The 17,479-nt window shown below is 46.6% G+C and overlaps 1 protein-coding gene across 1 annotated transcript; it reads left to right on the forward strand.

The window, feature by feature from the left end:
* The first annotated feature begins 680 nt into the window (after positions 1–680).
* LOC137418234 (glyceraldehyde-3-phosphate dehydrogenase) lies at positions 681–9,980 on the forward strand. The gene is made up of 11 exons (XM_068104248.2): positions 681–924; positions 3,683–3,782; positions 4,069–4,175; positions 4,394–4,484; positions 4,571–4,686; positions 4,793–4,874; positions 5,427–5,578; positions 5,676–5,754; positions 7,502–7,585; positions 7,669–7,766; positions 9,592–9,980. Exons 1-11 carry the CDS (start codon positions 902–904, stop codon positions 9,659–9,661), a joined length of 1,002 nt encoding a protein of 333 aa, XP_067960349.1. The 5' UTR covers positions 681–901; the 3' UTR covers positions 9,662–9,980.
* Positions 9,981–17,479: the final 7,499 nt, after the last annotated feature.

Consider the following 17,479-nt stretch of genomic DNA (forward strand, 5'->3'; position numbering starts at 1 on the left):
CTCTCTGCCTCTCTTCCTCCCTCTCTGCCTCTCTCCCTCTCTGCCTCTCTCTCTCTCCCTGTCTTCCTCTCTCCCCTCCCTCTCTCCCTCTCTCCCCTCCATCCCTGCCTCTCTATCTCTCTTCCTCTCCCTCTCTGCCTCTCTTCCTCCCTCTCTCCCTCTCTTCCTCTCCCCTCCCTCTCTCCATCTCTTCCTCTCCCTCTCTCCCCTCCCTCTCTGCCTCTCTCCCTGTCTTCCTCTCCCTCTCTCCCTCTCCCTCTCTTCTTGTCTCCCTCTCTCCCTCCCTCTTTCTCCCCTTCCTCCCTCTCTCTCTCCCCTTCCTCCCTCTCTCTCCCTTGCTCACTCTCTCCCTGTCTCCCCTCCCTCTCTGCCTCTCTCCCTCTCCCTCTCTGCCTCTCTTCCTTCCTCCCCTTCTCTCCCTCTCCCTCTCTCCCTCTCTCTCTCTCTCCCTCTTCCTCTCTCCTTGTCTCTCATCTCTCATCTCTCATCCTCAATTTATTGGCCTTTCATCTTAATCGAAGAAACGACCGTTTCCCGGTGCGTACGTAATAAATAGATGCATATTCAGCATTATCACCTCATTGTTTTCAAACAATTATATGAGCGGCTTAATCTACAAGATGGTAAAACAACTTCCCATCGGTGATTTTAAGAACGTTTTCTCGGTCAAACCGTCCTCCAGGTGACAATACGTGTATTTCGTCTTGAAGATTGCTTTTTGAGAAGGCGGGATAAGTGAGAAGGCGTGGCCTAGTGGTATTCCGTGACGTCACGTAAGAGGGGCGGGCCATGTAACTGGGCTGCTAATATAAGGTTCGGAGACGCCGTAAAACGGTGCTCGTGCTCTGCTCTCAGCCGTTTGTCTGCATCCTCGGTCCCGGGTCCTCTACTTGTGCTCACCATGGTGAAAATCGGCATCAACGGGTGAGCATCGCTACCGACGACCCACGTGATTTTCCTGGTCCCGCACGTGCTGCTGTCCGTGCACGTTTAGTGGGGTCAGGTGGGGGTCGCGTGCGTGACACGAAAATGGGAGTTTCGGAGGTTCGAATGTCATTGTGGTTTAACCTACCTCGATATCCCAAGGTGTACAAAAGAAAACCCACTAAACGGCCTTTGGACCCCCAATCACGTCCATGTTCTTTCGCGCCATTCCCGCGCATTTGATCCCCAAACGACTTCGATGACCTTGTAAGGCCGAGACCTTTAAAACTCGACTTCTTTGTTTTATTCCCGCCGAGACGTTTTAACATTCCTAAATCTATCATTTTTAATTGATTTGCATTACCTTTGTGGGTAACTAAGGTGCGATCTTTGCTTCCATGTTCTGGGAATGACGTTACTGCGCAAGTTTTATTTTATTATTTTTGCATGTTAGTTTTATTGTTTATATATATATATATATATATATATATACAGTTTTTAATGTTAAAATGATATATAAAGCAATGAGCGGTTTTTGCGGTTAAATTTTCCTCGTGTGGACGTGACTTCCGGTTAGAGCCGCAGTGACGTCACGATGACGTAATCACCGTAGGTCGGTTTTCTCCCCGCCCCCAGTTTTATTTGGATTTTGGGGAGACGATATAGGATTCTATCAGCATTTGTGAGGAGCTGATTTGGGGCTCATAGAGTGAAATAAATGAAATAAAACTATTTATAGCGATTTGTCGTGGCGAACGGGAAATGTTCTCGTTCGAGCTCGTACGCACACCCAACGTGCTTTCCATTTCTCCCACCCGGACAAGCCGCATGGCCGTGCAACCGTCTCCCACCATCGTGAACCTTCCCAGGGGACTTCCCGTTGAGATCGCTCGGGAAGCGTTTTAAATGTCGTTCCCGTTCGTTACACCATGTGGGAACCGAACAACGAGGGGATCATGAATGAGATAAAGTGCATGCAGAATGTACGTACTATATAGATTGTAGGATGTACGTACTATATAGATTGCAGGATGTACGTACTATATAGATTGCAGGATGCACGTACTATTTAGATTACAGGATGTACGTACCATATTGATTGCAGGATGTACGTACTATATAGATTGCAAGATGTACGTATTGTATAGACATTTTTTTATAGATATTTTGGGTAAATGAAAGATTGATGTATTTTTACCTCCTTCACCAAAGGTGGATGGAAGTTGTTTTCACCCCTGTCTGCTTGTCTGTGAACAAAATATCAATTGTGGACGGATTCGGACGAAATTTGGCAGAGATGTAGCGCATGTGACGTGGACGAAATTATTAGATTTTGGTGACGATCCGGATCCGGCTCGTATAATTTTTAAAGTTATTATTCACCATTGGGAGATGAGGCCAACTAGGTGGAGGTATGCTCTCTACTGAGTGCTGTTCTCATACATCATTGGAATGCCATGGATTGATGGGAACCCTATTGGGCTGACCCAGATTTTGAAGGATTCCAACTTCCAATTTTATTTATTTACCAACGATGTGGTTTATTTTCTGGAGAATCTGAGGTTTTTATCACGTGTGATGAAATTTGTATTTCGAAGACTGCGAATGTTGATGTATGTGGGGAAGGTGAAGTGGGCTAGCCAGAGCTAGGCATCACCTTGGATGGTCATATGGTCCATCCTGTGGAATGAATGTAATGGGTTTGACATTGGGACCCACCCAACCCATAACTACCCTTTAAATGTTGAATTGAAATTTGCCTTTGTTTGGATTATTTAATTACCATTGTAATAGTTCCCAGGGCATATTCTGTACGTTCCATCTGTTGCCATGGTGATTGTAGATCTTCGAGCCCGCCTGGTCGGATGCATGTCTCCGTGGAATGCCTTATGGGTGTCTAAGTTGCTGAGCGAGTTTAACCTTTTGACGATGGAAGTCTGCTGCAGTTGGTTTAAAAAAAGTTTCAGGCAGGGACCCAAGGACCGGATCATGCCTTGGCATGCTGTTTGTATTAGACCCGCCCACCCGCTCGCTTGCCTTCCCTAAATGGGTTGCCAAACGTCGACTGAGCCGGCCCCCTGAGGATTGGAGAGGGAATACTTGGCATGCCACGGAAATGACCATTATAGCACTGACCTTTTGGTTTGCCTCCGATATGATTACGAAACCCCTGGTGCGGGGAAATACTGCTTTGTCGACAGTTGGACGTAACCCGAAGCTTCCCCAAAAGTGGACATGCTCGTGTGCAATGGTCTTCCGTAAAGGCCACGACCTTTCCAAGCACGATCTCCCCATGGTGCTCACCTTTTCTCTGCATCGACTTGGCTATTTTATGTTCCTTGATGGCTCCTCTACCCGGCACGGACTTTGTGCAGAACTGATCATCAAGATCTTCTTCTTTTTTTTTTCTTTTTTTTTTTGCCACAACTTGCACCTCCAATCTGAAATTATGTCCCCATGACAGTTAATGTGAAGGATTCCTTGAATGTGCACCTGGTGTCCTGTATTCATCAATGGGCCGATCATCGTGATGAACCTTGAAGACCGGCTGGTTAAAATAAAGAAAATAAAAACTTTGCTTTGTGTTTCCAAACTTTTAAAGTCTGCTCCTCTGCGATGAGACCATTTAATCTTTGGTCCAATCAGTCCGGCCTCCATTGAAGACCTTGGTGGCTTGCAACCCTCAGCTATCATGATGCATGATCAGTCCATTGTGTGGATGTGCTTCAATCATGTTACCTGTTGTGTTCCCTTGCAGGTTTGGTCGCATTGGCCGTCTGGTGACCAGGGCTGCCATTTTGAATGGAAAGGTGGAAGTCGTGGCCATTAATGACCCCTTCATTGACGTCACGTACATGGTAAGTCACCTGACTTCCCGCGCTCCCGTGTAATTTTGATAGTCTTTGTACCTTATCGTTTACAGCCGTGGGTTTGGCTGGCCTTCCTCAAACAAAATTTTAACTTTGCGAATGTTTAGCCTGCCTTGTAGATCCATGGTGGACCTTGCACCTTGCACATTGCATGCAGGAGGTTTTGTGAAATGTTGGGGTTTGAACTGGGGATCCCATGACCCTGATCCCATGCTCAGATTGGGCCAACACAAGGTCTTGCCTGGAAACTTATCTATTGATTTGTGTGTGTCAGGAGTACATGTTCAAATATGATTCAACACATGGAAAATGGAAGGGGACTGTCAAGGCGGAAGGAAGCCATCTTGTCATTGATGGACACAAAATCGCAGTATTCCAAGAGTGAGTGGTGGTCACGTGCAGAGATCATTTGGATGTCTTGCTGTAAATGGGGTGAATTTATCTTATGTTAGTTGAGGGGGGGGGGGAAGGGAGGGGAGGTGATTTAGATTGTTCATGTGACTCCAAAAACGTGTGATGGGAGACTCTTGGTCTTTAGTGGGGTTTTTATTTTATTTTTGGTTTGCCTGACCCCATGTTTTTTCTGTGCTGGGCTGCAGGCGCGACCCTGCCAACATCAAGTGGAGCAGCGCTGGTGCACATTACGTGGTTGAGTCGACCGGTGTTTTCACCACAAAGGAAAAGGCATCTGTACGTAGCATTCCGCACACCAGTCCTCGCGTCTCGTGTGTGTCCTTGAACCCAGAAGTGTCGCTTGTTGTGCCCATGTTGTGCAGGCTCACATGAAGGGCGGCGCGAAACGGGTCGTCATCTCTGCTCCGTCTGCCGATGCACCCATGTTTGTGATGGGGGTTAACCATGAGAAATATGAGCCCTCGCTCACCATTGTCAGGTGAGAAGGTGCCTTGGCCATTGTTTGGCATTCATTGATTGGATCCTGTTCTGCGATTAAATTGTAACATCTGTTTGGATTTTTTGGGGGGGTTTTTTCCTTCCAGCAATGCTTCCTGCACTACAAACTGCCTCGCCCCTCTTGCCAAGGTCGTCCATGATAACTTTGGGATTGTTGAGGCACTCATGGTAAGATTTAACTTTTATTTTAGACTTGCTTTGGTTGTTTTTTTTTTTTGTTGTATTTTAAATTTATTTATTATTATTTAGACATTTGAGCTGGGTGTGGGTGGGGGTGAAAGGTGAGGGTTTGGTAATACAACAACAACAACAACAACATGCTGCATTTTAAGGCAATTTTCCCTGCAAGAGCAGGGGTTAGCCTTGCGGGCCCCATGACGATCTTCTCCATTTTGCCCTATTTTCTGCATCTCCCCTTGTTAACCCCCTTGCCCGCATTTCTTCTTCCACCATCTTTCGCCAAGTCTTTCTCGGTGTTCCCCGTCCTCTACTTCCTTCTACATTAATTTCCATCACTCTTCTCAACCAGTCACTTTCATCCTTCCTCAACACATGACCAAACAATCTCAACCTGTTCCTCTTTACATCTGTGATGCTGTGAAGAGGGTTTTGTAATAACAGTTAGTAAACCTTTAAGCTCGTATTGGGCCATGTTTGTAAACGGTCTAGCCAACCCCACAATGCTCAGTGCTGACACTTCCGATCCCCGTTTGCTCCCAGACGACCGTCCACTCGTACACTGCCACCCAGAAGACCGTTGATGGGCCTAGCGGTAAACTTTGGAGGGACGGGCGTGGTGCTGCCCAGAACATCATTCCGGCCTCGACCGGCGCTGCCAAGGCCGTGGGCAAAGTCATCCCGGATCTGAATGGGTCGGTGTCCGCAATCCACCGGTTCCCTTGGATTTTTGTGGCAATTTCGCTCGGTGTTTGACTTTGACAAACCTTTCTTCCTCTGTCCCAACGCCAGGAAGCTGACCGGCATGGCGTTCCGTGTACCGACTGCCAACGTGTCTGTGGTTGACTTGACCTGCCGCCTTGAAAAGCCGGTGAGCATTCCCTGGCCGTTAAACACGAACCGGCTTGATGTTGCGATGGTTTATCCAACCTTTCTTTGTAATCTGATCATGTGATTATCAATTGTGTTCTCGATGACACAGCTGTTTGTGCTACAAATCCAATGGGAATTTGATCTTCATTGCTTCCTTCACAATTATTATTATTTCTTAATTTTTTTGTATACAGAATCGAGGCTCGTGAAAGCTAACATTTATGTCACAAACAAATCGAACAGACAAACAAAATATATAAAAAGAGGGAGCGGAAGACAAGATGGGGATTTAAATGATAGTTACGGTTTTCTGCCGCCCTTCGCTTCTTACCCTTACCAAGGGGGGATTAAGCCCCTTGTTCTTTCTGGGCCTGGCGTAACCGAGAGACTTGAAACGCCTCTTCCGGGCAAACGCAAGGTAGGGTTTCGGGACCAGGTCTCGCTCGTACCTAAATACCTGCGCCGCCACGGAAGCGGGGAACTAAGCCTCGCACGAGCCACGTGTAATTTGAGTACACCGAGCGGATTGCGTACCACGTGGTCCGTGCAGTCACCGTTGATATTGGACCCCGATTAGAGCGGTTCTATTCGTACCACGCTTAGTCAATGATGGAAAACACAGGAACAATCGAATGGAAGGAAGAACAGGTTTAATTATTATTCCCAATATTATGTACAATGATCAGTAGAAGCAGAGACACAGAGCAGAACTTAAGCAGTCTTATTATAAATCCCAGACACGGGCCCGTTCGCACTCACAGGGAAATTGCAGGCAGGATGCTGTTCAGGCCAAACGCGCCGACTTGGTCGTCCAGGAACGGCCCCGTCCGGCTCTCCTCGGTCACAGCACGTCCCGCGATGGCAAGCAGGCGGTGGAAGGATCCTCGTAGCGCGTCTCCCGAACAAAAGCAGATTATGATTAGGCAGGAAGGCGGGAAGGAATGTACACGCCTCTCAGCGTGGCTGGCGGTTCCACAGCGCGTTTAGCAACAAGCGTGCTCACTTGCGTAACCCAATGCACTATCGCGGCTCGGCTTCAAGCTCAACCGAGCGTCACTTTAATATGAGCGCGTATCTTGGTGCATGCGCGTCTTTTGCCGATCTCGTATCTTTCAAACTCTACTGCTGACCGCGCTCCTTAAACTCCTCACTCAATGCCAACTCACCGCCAACTGCTCGACTCGATGCTCAACTCCACTTACTGCTCCTGGTGGCTTTGCGCAACTGTTTATATTTGCCACGCCCTGAGCCTTCTCGAACGTTCCAACCGCGCCCTGTGACGCAGTGCTGCAGCCGCACCCTCTGAGCCCTGATTGGCGGCTAGCGCTTACCATCAGCTTCTTCGCCGCCCTCATTCGGTCCCGACCCGACCCTCCAGGCCGGCCTCGTGTTAATTTGTGCCAAAAAGCCAAAGGCAGCACAGAGGCGTAAGGCATGAGGCAATGGAGGTGGGATAAGGCAATGGAAGTACGAGAAGGACCTATTCTCCTTGCTCTACTCAACGCAAAACTAACACAGGAAAAGGACTATTCTCACACAGACTATGAAATAACAACTATCGTGAGGCTACGTGTTTGTGTGACTAACTATGAGGGGGAAATTTAACCTTTATTATCCAAAACTCAAAACCGCAACAATACTTTCCCACATCCTGTGCTTTGGCCTTATGTTTTAATTGTTTTGCTGCTTTGTCGTTCTGCTGGAATATCCAAGCTCCTATTTTATTTTATTTTTCCACCACTCAGGGATCGTATGATGCCATCAAAGCCAAAATCAAGGCTGCAGCTGAAGGTCCCATGAAGGGCTATCTGGGATACACCGAGGAACAGGTACGTGGCCTAGCGATCTTGTGTTAATAGATCTGCAAGCAGACCTTCTGTGCCGACGTGACCGCGTCCCTCTGTTCCACCAGGTGGTCTCGTCCGACTTCAACGGTGACTGTCGCTCGAGCATCTTTGACGCCGGTGCAGGGATTGCCCTGAACGATCACTTTGTGAAGTTGGTGTCATGGTGAGGATTTGCACTGCAACATTAGGGGGTGGATTGACTTTACGTGCCCTTCAGATGTTGTTCCTTGAACATAGCAATCTCTGGCCACTTGTTTTGCAGCTTTGATTCCAAAGATTTCATTATTGCTTTAGGTTTCCAAGCTGACAGGTGGTAATCTTATTTATTGTTCATAGGAATTATCATTCACCTCACCATAGTTATTGCATTTGGGTGTCCGCACTTGATGTGCTTGGGGCACAAACACCACTGGGTTGTAGCCAATATTGCATGTTGGTGGGGGCTTTCTTTTTTTTCTTTTTTTTAATAAAACAGCTTTTTATATTTGTTACGCACTGAGGGCAGAGTAACTGATGCAGCATTCAGACAAACCTGGTGGCACCTCGTGCTGGTTTTTAGTGAAAGCTAAAGTTGAAGACATTTCCCTTTTTTTTTTCTTTCCCCCTCCCCCTCCCCTCCCCCCCCCCCCCCCCAAGACTGGTGTAAGGCGTTCCACACATTGAAGTTATCCCCATGTTTTATGGGTTTTTTTGGGGCGGGTTTTTTAAAGGGGGGGGGGGGGGATTTTGTAATCTGTTCCTGTCTCCATCCATCACACTACATCCTAAACAATTGGGCAGAAATTCATCAAGTTATCGTCACACGGCACAAAATTGCAAGTGCAGTACCATTTTGGCCCTGCACCCTGGGGTGGGGTCAAAATGCTCAAACAATGCAATTGTGGGTATGTCATCTTTGCATGTCTGGATTGATTTGGGGAGTTTCTCCTATTCGTCCTTGAACATTTGCTCAAGCTCTGTCAAGTTGGATGGGGAGCGTCGGTGAACAGCAATCTTCAAGTCTTTCCACCGATTCTCAATGGGATTCAAGTCTGGGCTTTGGCTGGGCCACTCAAGGACTTTCAAGTTTTTGTTCTGAAGCCATTCCAGTGTTGCTTTGGCTGTATGATTGGGGACATTGTCCTGTTGGAACATAAGTCTTCGCCACAGTCAGCTCTTTTGTATCCTGAAGCAGGTTCTCCTCAAGGATTTGCCTGTCTTTTGCTCCATTCATTGTTCCCTCGATCCTTACAAGTCCAAGTTCCTGCTGCTGAAAGGCGTCTCCATAACATGATGCTGCCACCACCATGCTTCATGTTAGGGATCGTGTTGAATGGGTGGTCAGCTGTGCTCGGTTTCCATGAGATGTAGCTTTTTTGCATTAGGGTCAAATAATTTACTTTTGATCTCGTCAGACCACAATCTTTTGCCTCATGCTCTGAGTCTTTCACGTGCCTTGCAAACTCCAGGTGTGCTGTCATGTGCCTTTTTCTCAGGTGTGGCTTCCGTCTGGCCAATCTCCCATAAAGCCGAGATTTGTGAAGTGCTGCAGAGACTGTTGTCCTTCCAGCAGGTTCTCCCATCTAAGCCAAGGAGCTCTGTAGTGCTGTCGGTCGTCATGAGGTTCTTGGTTGCCTTCATAATCAAGATCCTTACCTGGTTGCTCAGTTTAATCGGACTATCGGCTCTCGGAAGAGTCTTTGTAACTCTATATTCTTTCCATTTCCTAATGATTGAGCTCACTGTGATCTTGGGAACTTTCAACTCTAGAAATAGTTTTATACCCTTCCCCAGATCTATGCCTCACAGGTTAACTGATTATGGAAATGGGCATTCAAACCCACTTTAACATCCACCACAGGATGATGGTTACAGCACACGAGGCCTTGGTAAGGCCAAATCCAAACCGGTGTTTGTGGCTTAAGATGCAATTCCTGCCCTGCAATATTGCATTTGTAAATGTCATGGTTATGTGAATAAATTTAACTGTTTACCTTCACCTTGCCCAGGTATGACAACGAATTTGGCTACAGCCACCGTGTGATCGACTTGGTTCTTTACATGGCGAGCAAAGACTGAACCGGAGCGTGAATCCGATCGCTCGTCGCTTCTCCCGGCTCTCCCTTTGGCCGAAATGATCGTGGTCTCAACTGTTACTGGAATGGGCTTGCATGCTCAACTGACCTTCGTGATGCTTGGTTGTTGTTGTTGTTGTTGTTGTTGTTTGGCTGTTTTTGTTTTTTCTTTTCTTCCTCACCCCTTCTGTCTGTGCTGTGAGCAAAGCCTTGTCCATCTTTTGCCGATTCTTGTCCCATTGTACCGAAAGTGTTAAATGTTGACTGATGAACTTGTCCATGTAGGATTCAATGGTTTGTGAATAAACCCAAAGGCAAATGGATTTGTGGTGGTTGTTGGAGTAGGTTAAGATTGCATGAGCTGTGAAAATAGCCTTTCCTGCTCTTATCTTGGGTTCCTGACTTAAAAATAAATAAATAATTATCCTTCCATTTCGGAGGATCCAAGTAGCATGTGCATTGAGGAAAAGCAAAAATGGCACTTTGAAAATGATGATAGCAAATGTAACGGCTCACACCACTCCCACTCTATCCTACTCAAAGATGAATAGTGGATATCGCTTTAAACTTCCCGTGTGCATTGACAAGCCACAAATGTGACCTTCCCATTGGTGTTAGATGCATGAAAGTTTGGATAGACCACATCGGGTCACGGGACCATATCGACGGAATTTTATTTATTTATTTTTGGTTATTTTATTTGGATTGAGGGAAAGCCTATTAAGGCACTTGGTTAATTTAGACTCTCTATGCTCATTGCTCTAGTTTAACTCTGACAGTCAGTTAGCCATTGCTTGAGGAGATGCGGATCTCCTCGTGCAGAAGGCTGTGGAGTGTGCTCCGCTCGCACTCGGAGTGTGCTGCTTGGTGATGGATGACACTCACCTCCCCGTCCGACTGTGCTGCCATGCAAATTTCCATTTCTCATAACCTGTTCTGCCCAGAACTGAAGAACACAAAGAACCGGCGCATCTGGAACATCAAGGTGGTCAAGGAAGAGTGCTTGGTCCAGACATGTGCAAACACATCCTCTTCCTTCATGATGTCCTTGGATATGACACAACTTGCCAACAGAAATACTAAAGTTCTGGGAATTTGGATTCGGCGAAAACGATCGTGATTGGAGGATGTGGTCACATGACCAAGGCACCATCTTGTTGGTCATCTTCACCAAGCGAAGACCTAAATTGTGTGCATCTTTGTGGACCCTGTCGTATTTCCATTCTGAAGTCTTTGGGTGCAATTCTGTGCTGTTCAACATGGGGCAGTTCTAATCGATCAGGCAAAGGAAGGAAGATGAATATCATGATCCACAAAAGGAAAATATGGAAAAGGAAAAGTTCATCTGCAATAGAGAGTCGACGACTCGTTTGTGTGCTTGATAATTCTGTTAAAACGTTGTAAAAGAATCACGGTAAATAAGGAGTAAATAATTAAAATCTTATGATCTGCAATGAGGGAGGATTCTCATTCTCAGGTGGATCAAACCATTTAAAATTATTACTTGTTTTGACTTTTCCTCCCATCCAATTTTTCTTTCTTTCTTTCTTGTATACTTGATCTAGGCTAACACGTGTGTGAGAGCTGACAACATACTAGAACTGAACTCTGCAGTGCATACTTCCACCAGGCTGAACACTTTGCTTTGTATCCCAATGATACTGATAGGCCGGATCTGGATTCGGACCTGAACCAAAATCTAATCGGCTTGTCCTTGTCACTAAACCAACTCGTTATCTATGGTAGTTTAGTCATAACTCGTCCACAACTTATTTTTTTAATGTTATATGTCGCTTTTCACCCGATCCGTCAATGGTGAAGAATCGATTGAAAATTAAATAATTATTGTATCCGAATCTTTAATTAATCAGATCTTCACCAAAATGGAATTGAGTAGTCTGTGTCACATACACTACCTCTCTGCCAAATTTCGTCTGAATCCAGCCACAAATTTTTGAGATATCTTGTTCAAAAACAAGCATACCGGTGAAAACATAACCTCCATCCACCTTTGGTGGCGGAAGTAATAAAGTGAGCGGGAGACGAGAGGGAAGTGCAACAACCGTAGAGGCCAGGGACGTCAGGAGATCTGTGGAATCGTGTTGTCTCCTCGGCGATGATGACTAGGTCAGACCACGATGCTCCATACTCGACCTGATTTCTGCAGAGGTCGCAAGTCCTGTGTATGTCAAGTGAAACCCCCCCCCCCCCCCCCTCTCGAGGCCTGTCCATGCTCCGGTTCCCAGACCACCAGCTTACTAACTGCTGGGTCCTTAATGCCGTTCACCGTGTCTCTTTTGAGAGACCCATGGTAGTCCTCTTTAGTGTTATTTCTGACATCTCTCCATGTCACATTCAGGTCCATCCTTGGCATGTGCGTGTAGCAGCCGTCGAGCCTTGCCTCCTGTTCAGAAGTGAGGTTCCATGCCTCAGAGCTGTACATGAGGACCGATTCGACATTTGCAACGAATAGTTTTCTCTTGAGGTCATCTGGCATGCCTGATTGTCATGTCTTCTTGAGGTCGTCTGGCATGCCTGATTGTCATGTCTTCTTGAGGTCGTCTGGCATGCCTGATTGTCATGTCTTCTTGAGGTCGTCTGGCATGCCTGATTGCCACGTCTTCTTGAGGTCGTCTGGCATGCCTGATTGTCACATCTTCTTGAGGTCATCTGACATGCCTGATTGCCATGTCTTATTGAGGTCATCTGGCATGCCTGATTGTCACATCTTCTTGAGGTCATCTGACATGCCTGATTGCCATGTCTTCTTGAGGTCGTCTGGCATGCCTGATTGCCACGTCTTCTTGAGGTCGTCTGGCATGCCTGATTGTCACATCTTCTTGAGGTCATCTGACATGCCTGATTGCCACGTCTTATTGAGGTCATCTGGCATGCCTGATTGTCACATCTTCTTGAGGTCATCTGGCATGCCTGATTGCCACGTCTTATTGAGGTCGTCTGGCATGCCTGATTGTCACATCTTGAGGTCATCTGACATGCCTGATTGCCACATCTTGAGGTCGTCTGTCATGCCTGATTGTCACATCTTATTGAGGTCATCTGGCATGCCTCATTGTCACATATTATTGAGGTCATGAAGGGCTCTCCAGGCTTGTGCTTTCCTCACTTTGATGTCTTTCTCGGTCAAGCTGATGTAGGGCCCAATGTACTTGAAGTCGTTCTTGACTGGCAGAGTGGAACCATTGAGTGTCAAGATCCTGTCCTCATCTGTGATGTTGAATGCCATCATCTCGGTCTTTTTCACATTCAGACTGAGGCCCACCTTCGTACACTCACCCTCTACATTCAGGAGCAGTCCCTGCGCTTGTTGTACGTGGTTGGACACGAGGGAAATGTCGTCACCATCACTGGGCCGACTCCCCTGCTCTTCCTGGGAGTGATTGTGAAGCCATACACTTCCTCTCTTCCTGTGATCGCCTGACATAGACCGTAATCCAGGATGATTATGAAGATGTGTGGTGCCAGAGTGTCCCCCTGTAGGACCCCCACGAGAATGGGAAAGGTTTCCGTCTCACCGTCGGGAGACAAGACCCTGGCTGAGGTTGGCGTACACATCGCTGATGGACTGGACAGTGCATGCTGGAATGCCATAGGCTCTGAGTATCCGCTTGAGTTTTGCACGGTGAATTGAGTCAAATGCCTTGATGAAGTCCATGAACATCATGACAGCAGGTAGATGTTTCCTTTTCACTCCATCAATGATGCCGTCGGAGCCAGCACTTGAGGTTGTATTTTGGTTGATACAGGGTAGAGGGTCGAGGATGGGGTGGATTATGTTCAGAATCATCCTGTTGTACACCTTTGCTACGACGGAGCTGAGGCCGATTCCTCCATAGTTGTCAGTTTTACTGAGGTCTCCGGATTTAGGGATGGGTATGATATTGAGGATTGTCCACTACTCAGGAAGCTCTCAATCCATATGGGCCTTGTTGATGATGTAAAGTACGAGGTGGTGATGAATTAGTATCCACTTCAAATCTCTGGTACGACACCATCTTCTCCACAACTCTTCCCTGCTTACAGTGAGCCCATTGCAGCTTGATATTCTTTGTGGTATGTGGAAGGGAGAGGGCTGGGGCGGATACACAGGATAAACAAGATGGACACCACAGGGGCTCTCAGGAAAGAAAACGGAATTTGAAAAAGGTGGATTTTGGGTGTTTTAATGGGGGTAGAAAAGATCAAGGTTTTCGATGGGGGAATAAAAGAGATGGTGGTGATCAGCTGTTATGAAGACCTGGAGGGAGGAGTGGGATTGAAGAGAGTGTGGGAGTTTGTTCCAGAGGCGGGAGAAAAGAGAAATGAAAGAGTGAAGGTGAGCAGAGAGTCTTGATTTTGGCAGTTTAACCATCAGAGGGTTGCTGGCAGATCTTGTGCGACCTGTAGGAATATTTGGGGGACAGGGCACAGAGAGAGCTGGGGGAGCAAGGCCGGAGAGGAGTCGGTAGAAGACAGAAAGACCACCAACCTGTCTGCGGTGAGTGAGTTAAAGGCCCTTAGAATCAGCTTCATCACGGGAGATTCCAATGATTCTGAAAGCTTTGGTTTCTACAGCGTGAAGCCGAGCTAGGTGTGAGGCAGGAGCACCAGCCCAGAGGGGAGAGCAGTATTCCATTGAGCTGCGGATGAAAGCCTTGTATGTGGTGAGGAGCTCAGGTGTGCCAAGGAAGGACTTCGCACAACGGAGGATGCCCAGTCGGCGACTGGCTTTGGAGGCCAGCTTGGAAATGTGGTTTTCCCAGAAAAGATCATGGCAGATAGTGAGACCCCAAAGCTTGAGTGACAGAACTTCTTGGAGAGGATTGTTGAGAAAGTAGATGGGAGGGTTTTCCAGTCGGTCCTTTCGGAGAGACATTGTAAGAGTGTGAGATTTGTCAGGATTGAAAGACATGTTCCACTTGTTTGACCAGTCTGTGATTTTGTCCAGGATTGCAGAGAGTGAGGAGACTGCAGACTGCAGACTGCCGATCTGAGCGATGAGGAATGGAGCGGCAGAGAGTGGAGTCATCAGCAAAGAGATAGAGAGGATTTTCCAGAGAGTCGGAGAGATCATTGATGAAGACCAGAAAAAGCACAGGGCCCAGAACACTGCCTTGGGGAACTCCAGCCTGAACAGGAAGGGGAGATGAGAGAATTCCATTCAGGGCCACACGTTTACTACGACCAGAGAGGAAGTCTGCCAGACCGTATCGAAGGCACATGATTTGTCAAGGGAGACAGCTCTGATTTCCTGTTTGGCATTGAGGACCTCCATCCATTGTTGAGACAGCAGAAGCAACATGTCCAGAGTAGAATGACCTGGTCTGAATCCAAATTGATGATCAGAGATTAAGCCAATGCAGAAGAGGAAGGATTGATATCAGAAGCAATGATGGATTCCATGACTTTGCTGATAATTGGAAGCAGTCTGATTGGTCTGTAGTTGCAAGGATTTGTTTTTGCACCTTTTTTGTGTGAAGCGGTAATGTTTGCTGATTTCCAGGATGCTGGCAGATGACCTTTAGCAAAAGATAGGGTGAAAAGAACAGAGAGAGGATGAGATAGAGCGGCAGAGCAGGATTTTAGGACCCGTGGGCTGATGCCGTCTGGTCCAGTTGCAGAATCAGAGTCGAGGTTTGACAGAAACTTTTCCACCTTGTCAGGAGAGAAGGACACAGAGTCCAGGAGCAGCTGGGTACAACTGGGTACAGAGAGGGATGGGTTTGGGACAAGATTTTGAGGCAAACACAGAGTTCAGGCATTCGGCTTTTTCACGTGCTGTTTGTCACTGATTTTGTTCATCCAGTTCGCTAATTTTATGCTGAAATGATCAATTCCACGCCACGTAGAATCAGCAATTGTACCACGTGACATCCTATGTCATGATAATTCAATCTTATAATGGACAATCTGTCCTGTTTTAAATGAAATTCAAGTTGTGCTCCAAATAATAAAATAATCTGTACGTACCGACATGTATATGTCATGTAACATTACATATTATATGTCTACAAGTAAAAAAAGCCTGTCAAAAAAACCGGCTGGAACAGTTTATTCGACGTTGCAGCCTCGTGAGCGTGCCAAAGACTGAAGCCTGGGTCTCGTGTCAGGTGTGCTTATATCTTCTTTATTAATTAGACATCCTGCACATGCAAATGAACACTCGTGTTACTCTGTGTGCGTTGTACATCACGTGCAGCGAATTTCACCTCCCTGCACCTTGTATTTATTCTTATTTTAAAAAACGTTTCTGTACACCTAGTGCATTATGATATGTCATGACGCTTGACTTTTGTGCCAAAAGTGATTTTTTTGCAGTTTTGTCAACTTTGGGGGGTAAATTAACAGAAAAATTAGGGGTTGAATTTGTTCGCTAACTTTTGGGGTATTTGGGGCCCTTTAGGGGGGGGGGCGGGCCCAAAAATTGCAAAATCTATATCTCGGCTCCTAGACATGCTAGCTTCATGATCTTGGTGTCTAGGATAGGGTTTCTGGGGGCGCCGAGTTTAATTATGATGCTTACAAGATGATCTGAGGTCAAGGTCATAGGCTCAAGGTCACCACAGGGTCATAAATGACCCCAAAATGTAAAATCAGCCAAAATAATTGAACTATGTCATATAGTACCACTTCATGTGGGTTTTGTTGGGTGAGAAATTCAGTGGTGACATCTTTTTTTACATTCGAGGTCACGATCAGGTTATAAACTAGGTCATGGTCAATGTCATTTGGGTGGGTGAAAATGTGGCGAAAACAAAAAAATGTCACATCTCATGATATACCGTGCAACTACAAAACATTAGTTTTGACACATAAATGCTGAGCAAGTACATATTATAATGCACCACATTCTTCATCTCATGACAGATCTATTTACACTACGTCCAGTGTAATATAAGGTCTAATCGCACCAATATAAATAGGCCCTACTACACCAGTTTTACACCGCGTATGCATTAACTAAACAACTATCATCAATGTACCCATAATCAGCTATCAATTACAAAAATGGTACTTACAATTCCGATCCTTATACTTCTTCGTCCTCAATATCGAATTTCTCATGCCTGACGTTTTGACATCCTTGGTCATGGCACTTCCAAAGCGGCGTGCAGGCGAGGTTGTTCTTCGCACAAGAACAGTTGCGTGCGCAGACAAATGATTTACAGCCACATTTGATCAGTTCTAGAACCGCTTGTGGAGCAGGTAGTTCAAGACACCGTAGAGGGAAGATTGCACCATCTTTAATGACCCAACCGCAGTCTTCCAAACGAGGAAGTTGGGGATGTGTAGTGACATAGGCTCTGTTCACCATGCATACAAAGTTTGTCCGTTGAATATGAGGCAGCAATGTAGCTCGGGTGGGGGGCAGCATCTCAGACTCCATGTTTTTCGACCTGAAGAGCTCCCAGCGAAGTTGGGGGAGTGTTTGTGGGCCATTGGCAGAGTAGACGCGGCACACAAAGTTTTCGAGAGGCTGCATCTCCTCAGGAAGTTTTCCGTCTATTAGTTCCGTCGATGAGAGAGGGCCATCTCCCAATCTCTGGGAGGCATCAATGATGGGATCATTGGGACCCAATTTGAAGTACTCTGTGATCCACCTCTTCTTTGTCACACCCACGAACTTACCACCCCAGTCAGCGCCAGTGAAGTTGTGTATCCCAATGAGACCTTGACATTTCTTACGGCTGATGCTCCTCACTCTCTCCACCACATCGATCTTTCTGAACTTGTTGCCATTTCCTGTGTGAAATTCCAATGTGGTCAAAGTTCCCAAACGTCCATGCGCTGTGAGGTCAATGAGGAGGACCAACACACCAGT

This window comes from Myxine glutinosa, chromosome 2 (assembly GCF_964187855.1).
Source record: "Myxine glutinosa chromosome 2, kmMyxGlut1.1, whole genome shotgun sequence".
Lineage (NCBI taxonomy): Eukaryota > Metazoa > Chordata > Myxini > Myxiniformes > Myxinidae > Myxine > Myxine glutinosa.

Coding starts and splice junctions, on each gene's coding strand:
- LOC137418234 (XM_068104248.2), top strand. CDS start 902: ATGGTGAAAATCGGCATCAACGG. Junction 4,485..4,570: donor CCACAAAGGAAAAGGCATCT/GTACGTAGCATT, acceptor CATGTTGTGCAG/GCTCACATGAAGGGCGGCGC. Junction 4,687..4,792: donor CCCTCGCTCACCATTGTCAG/GTGAGAAGGTGC, acceptor TTTTCCTTCCAG/CAATGCTTCCTGCACTACAA.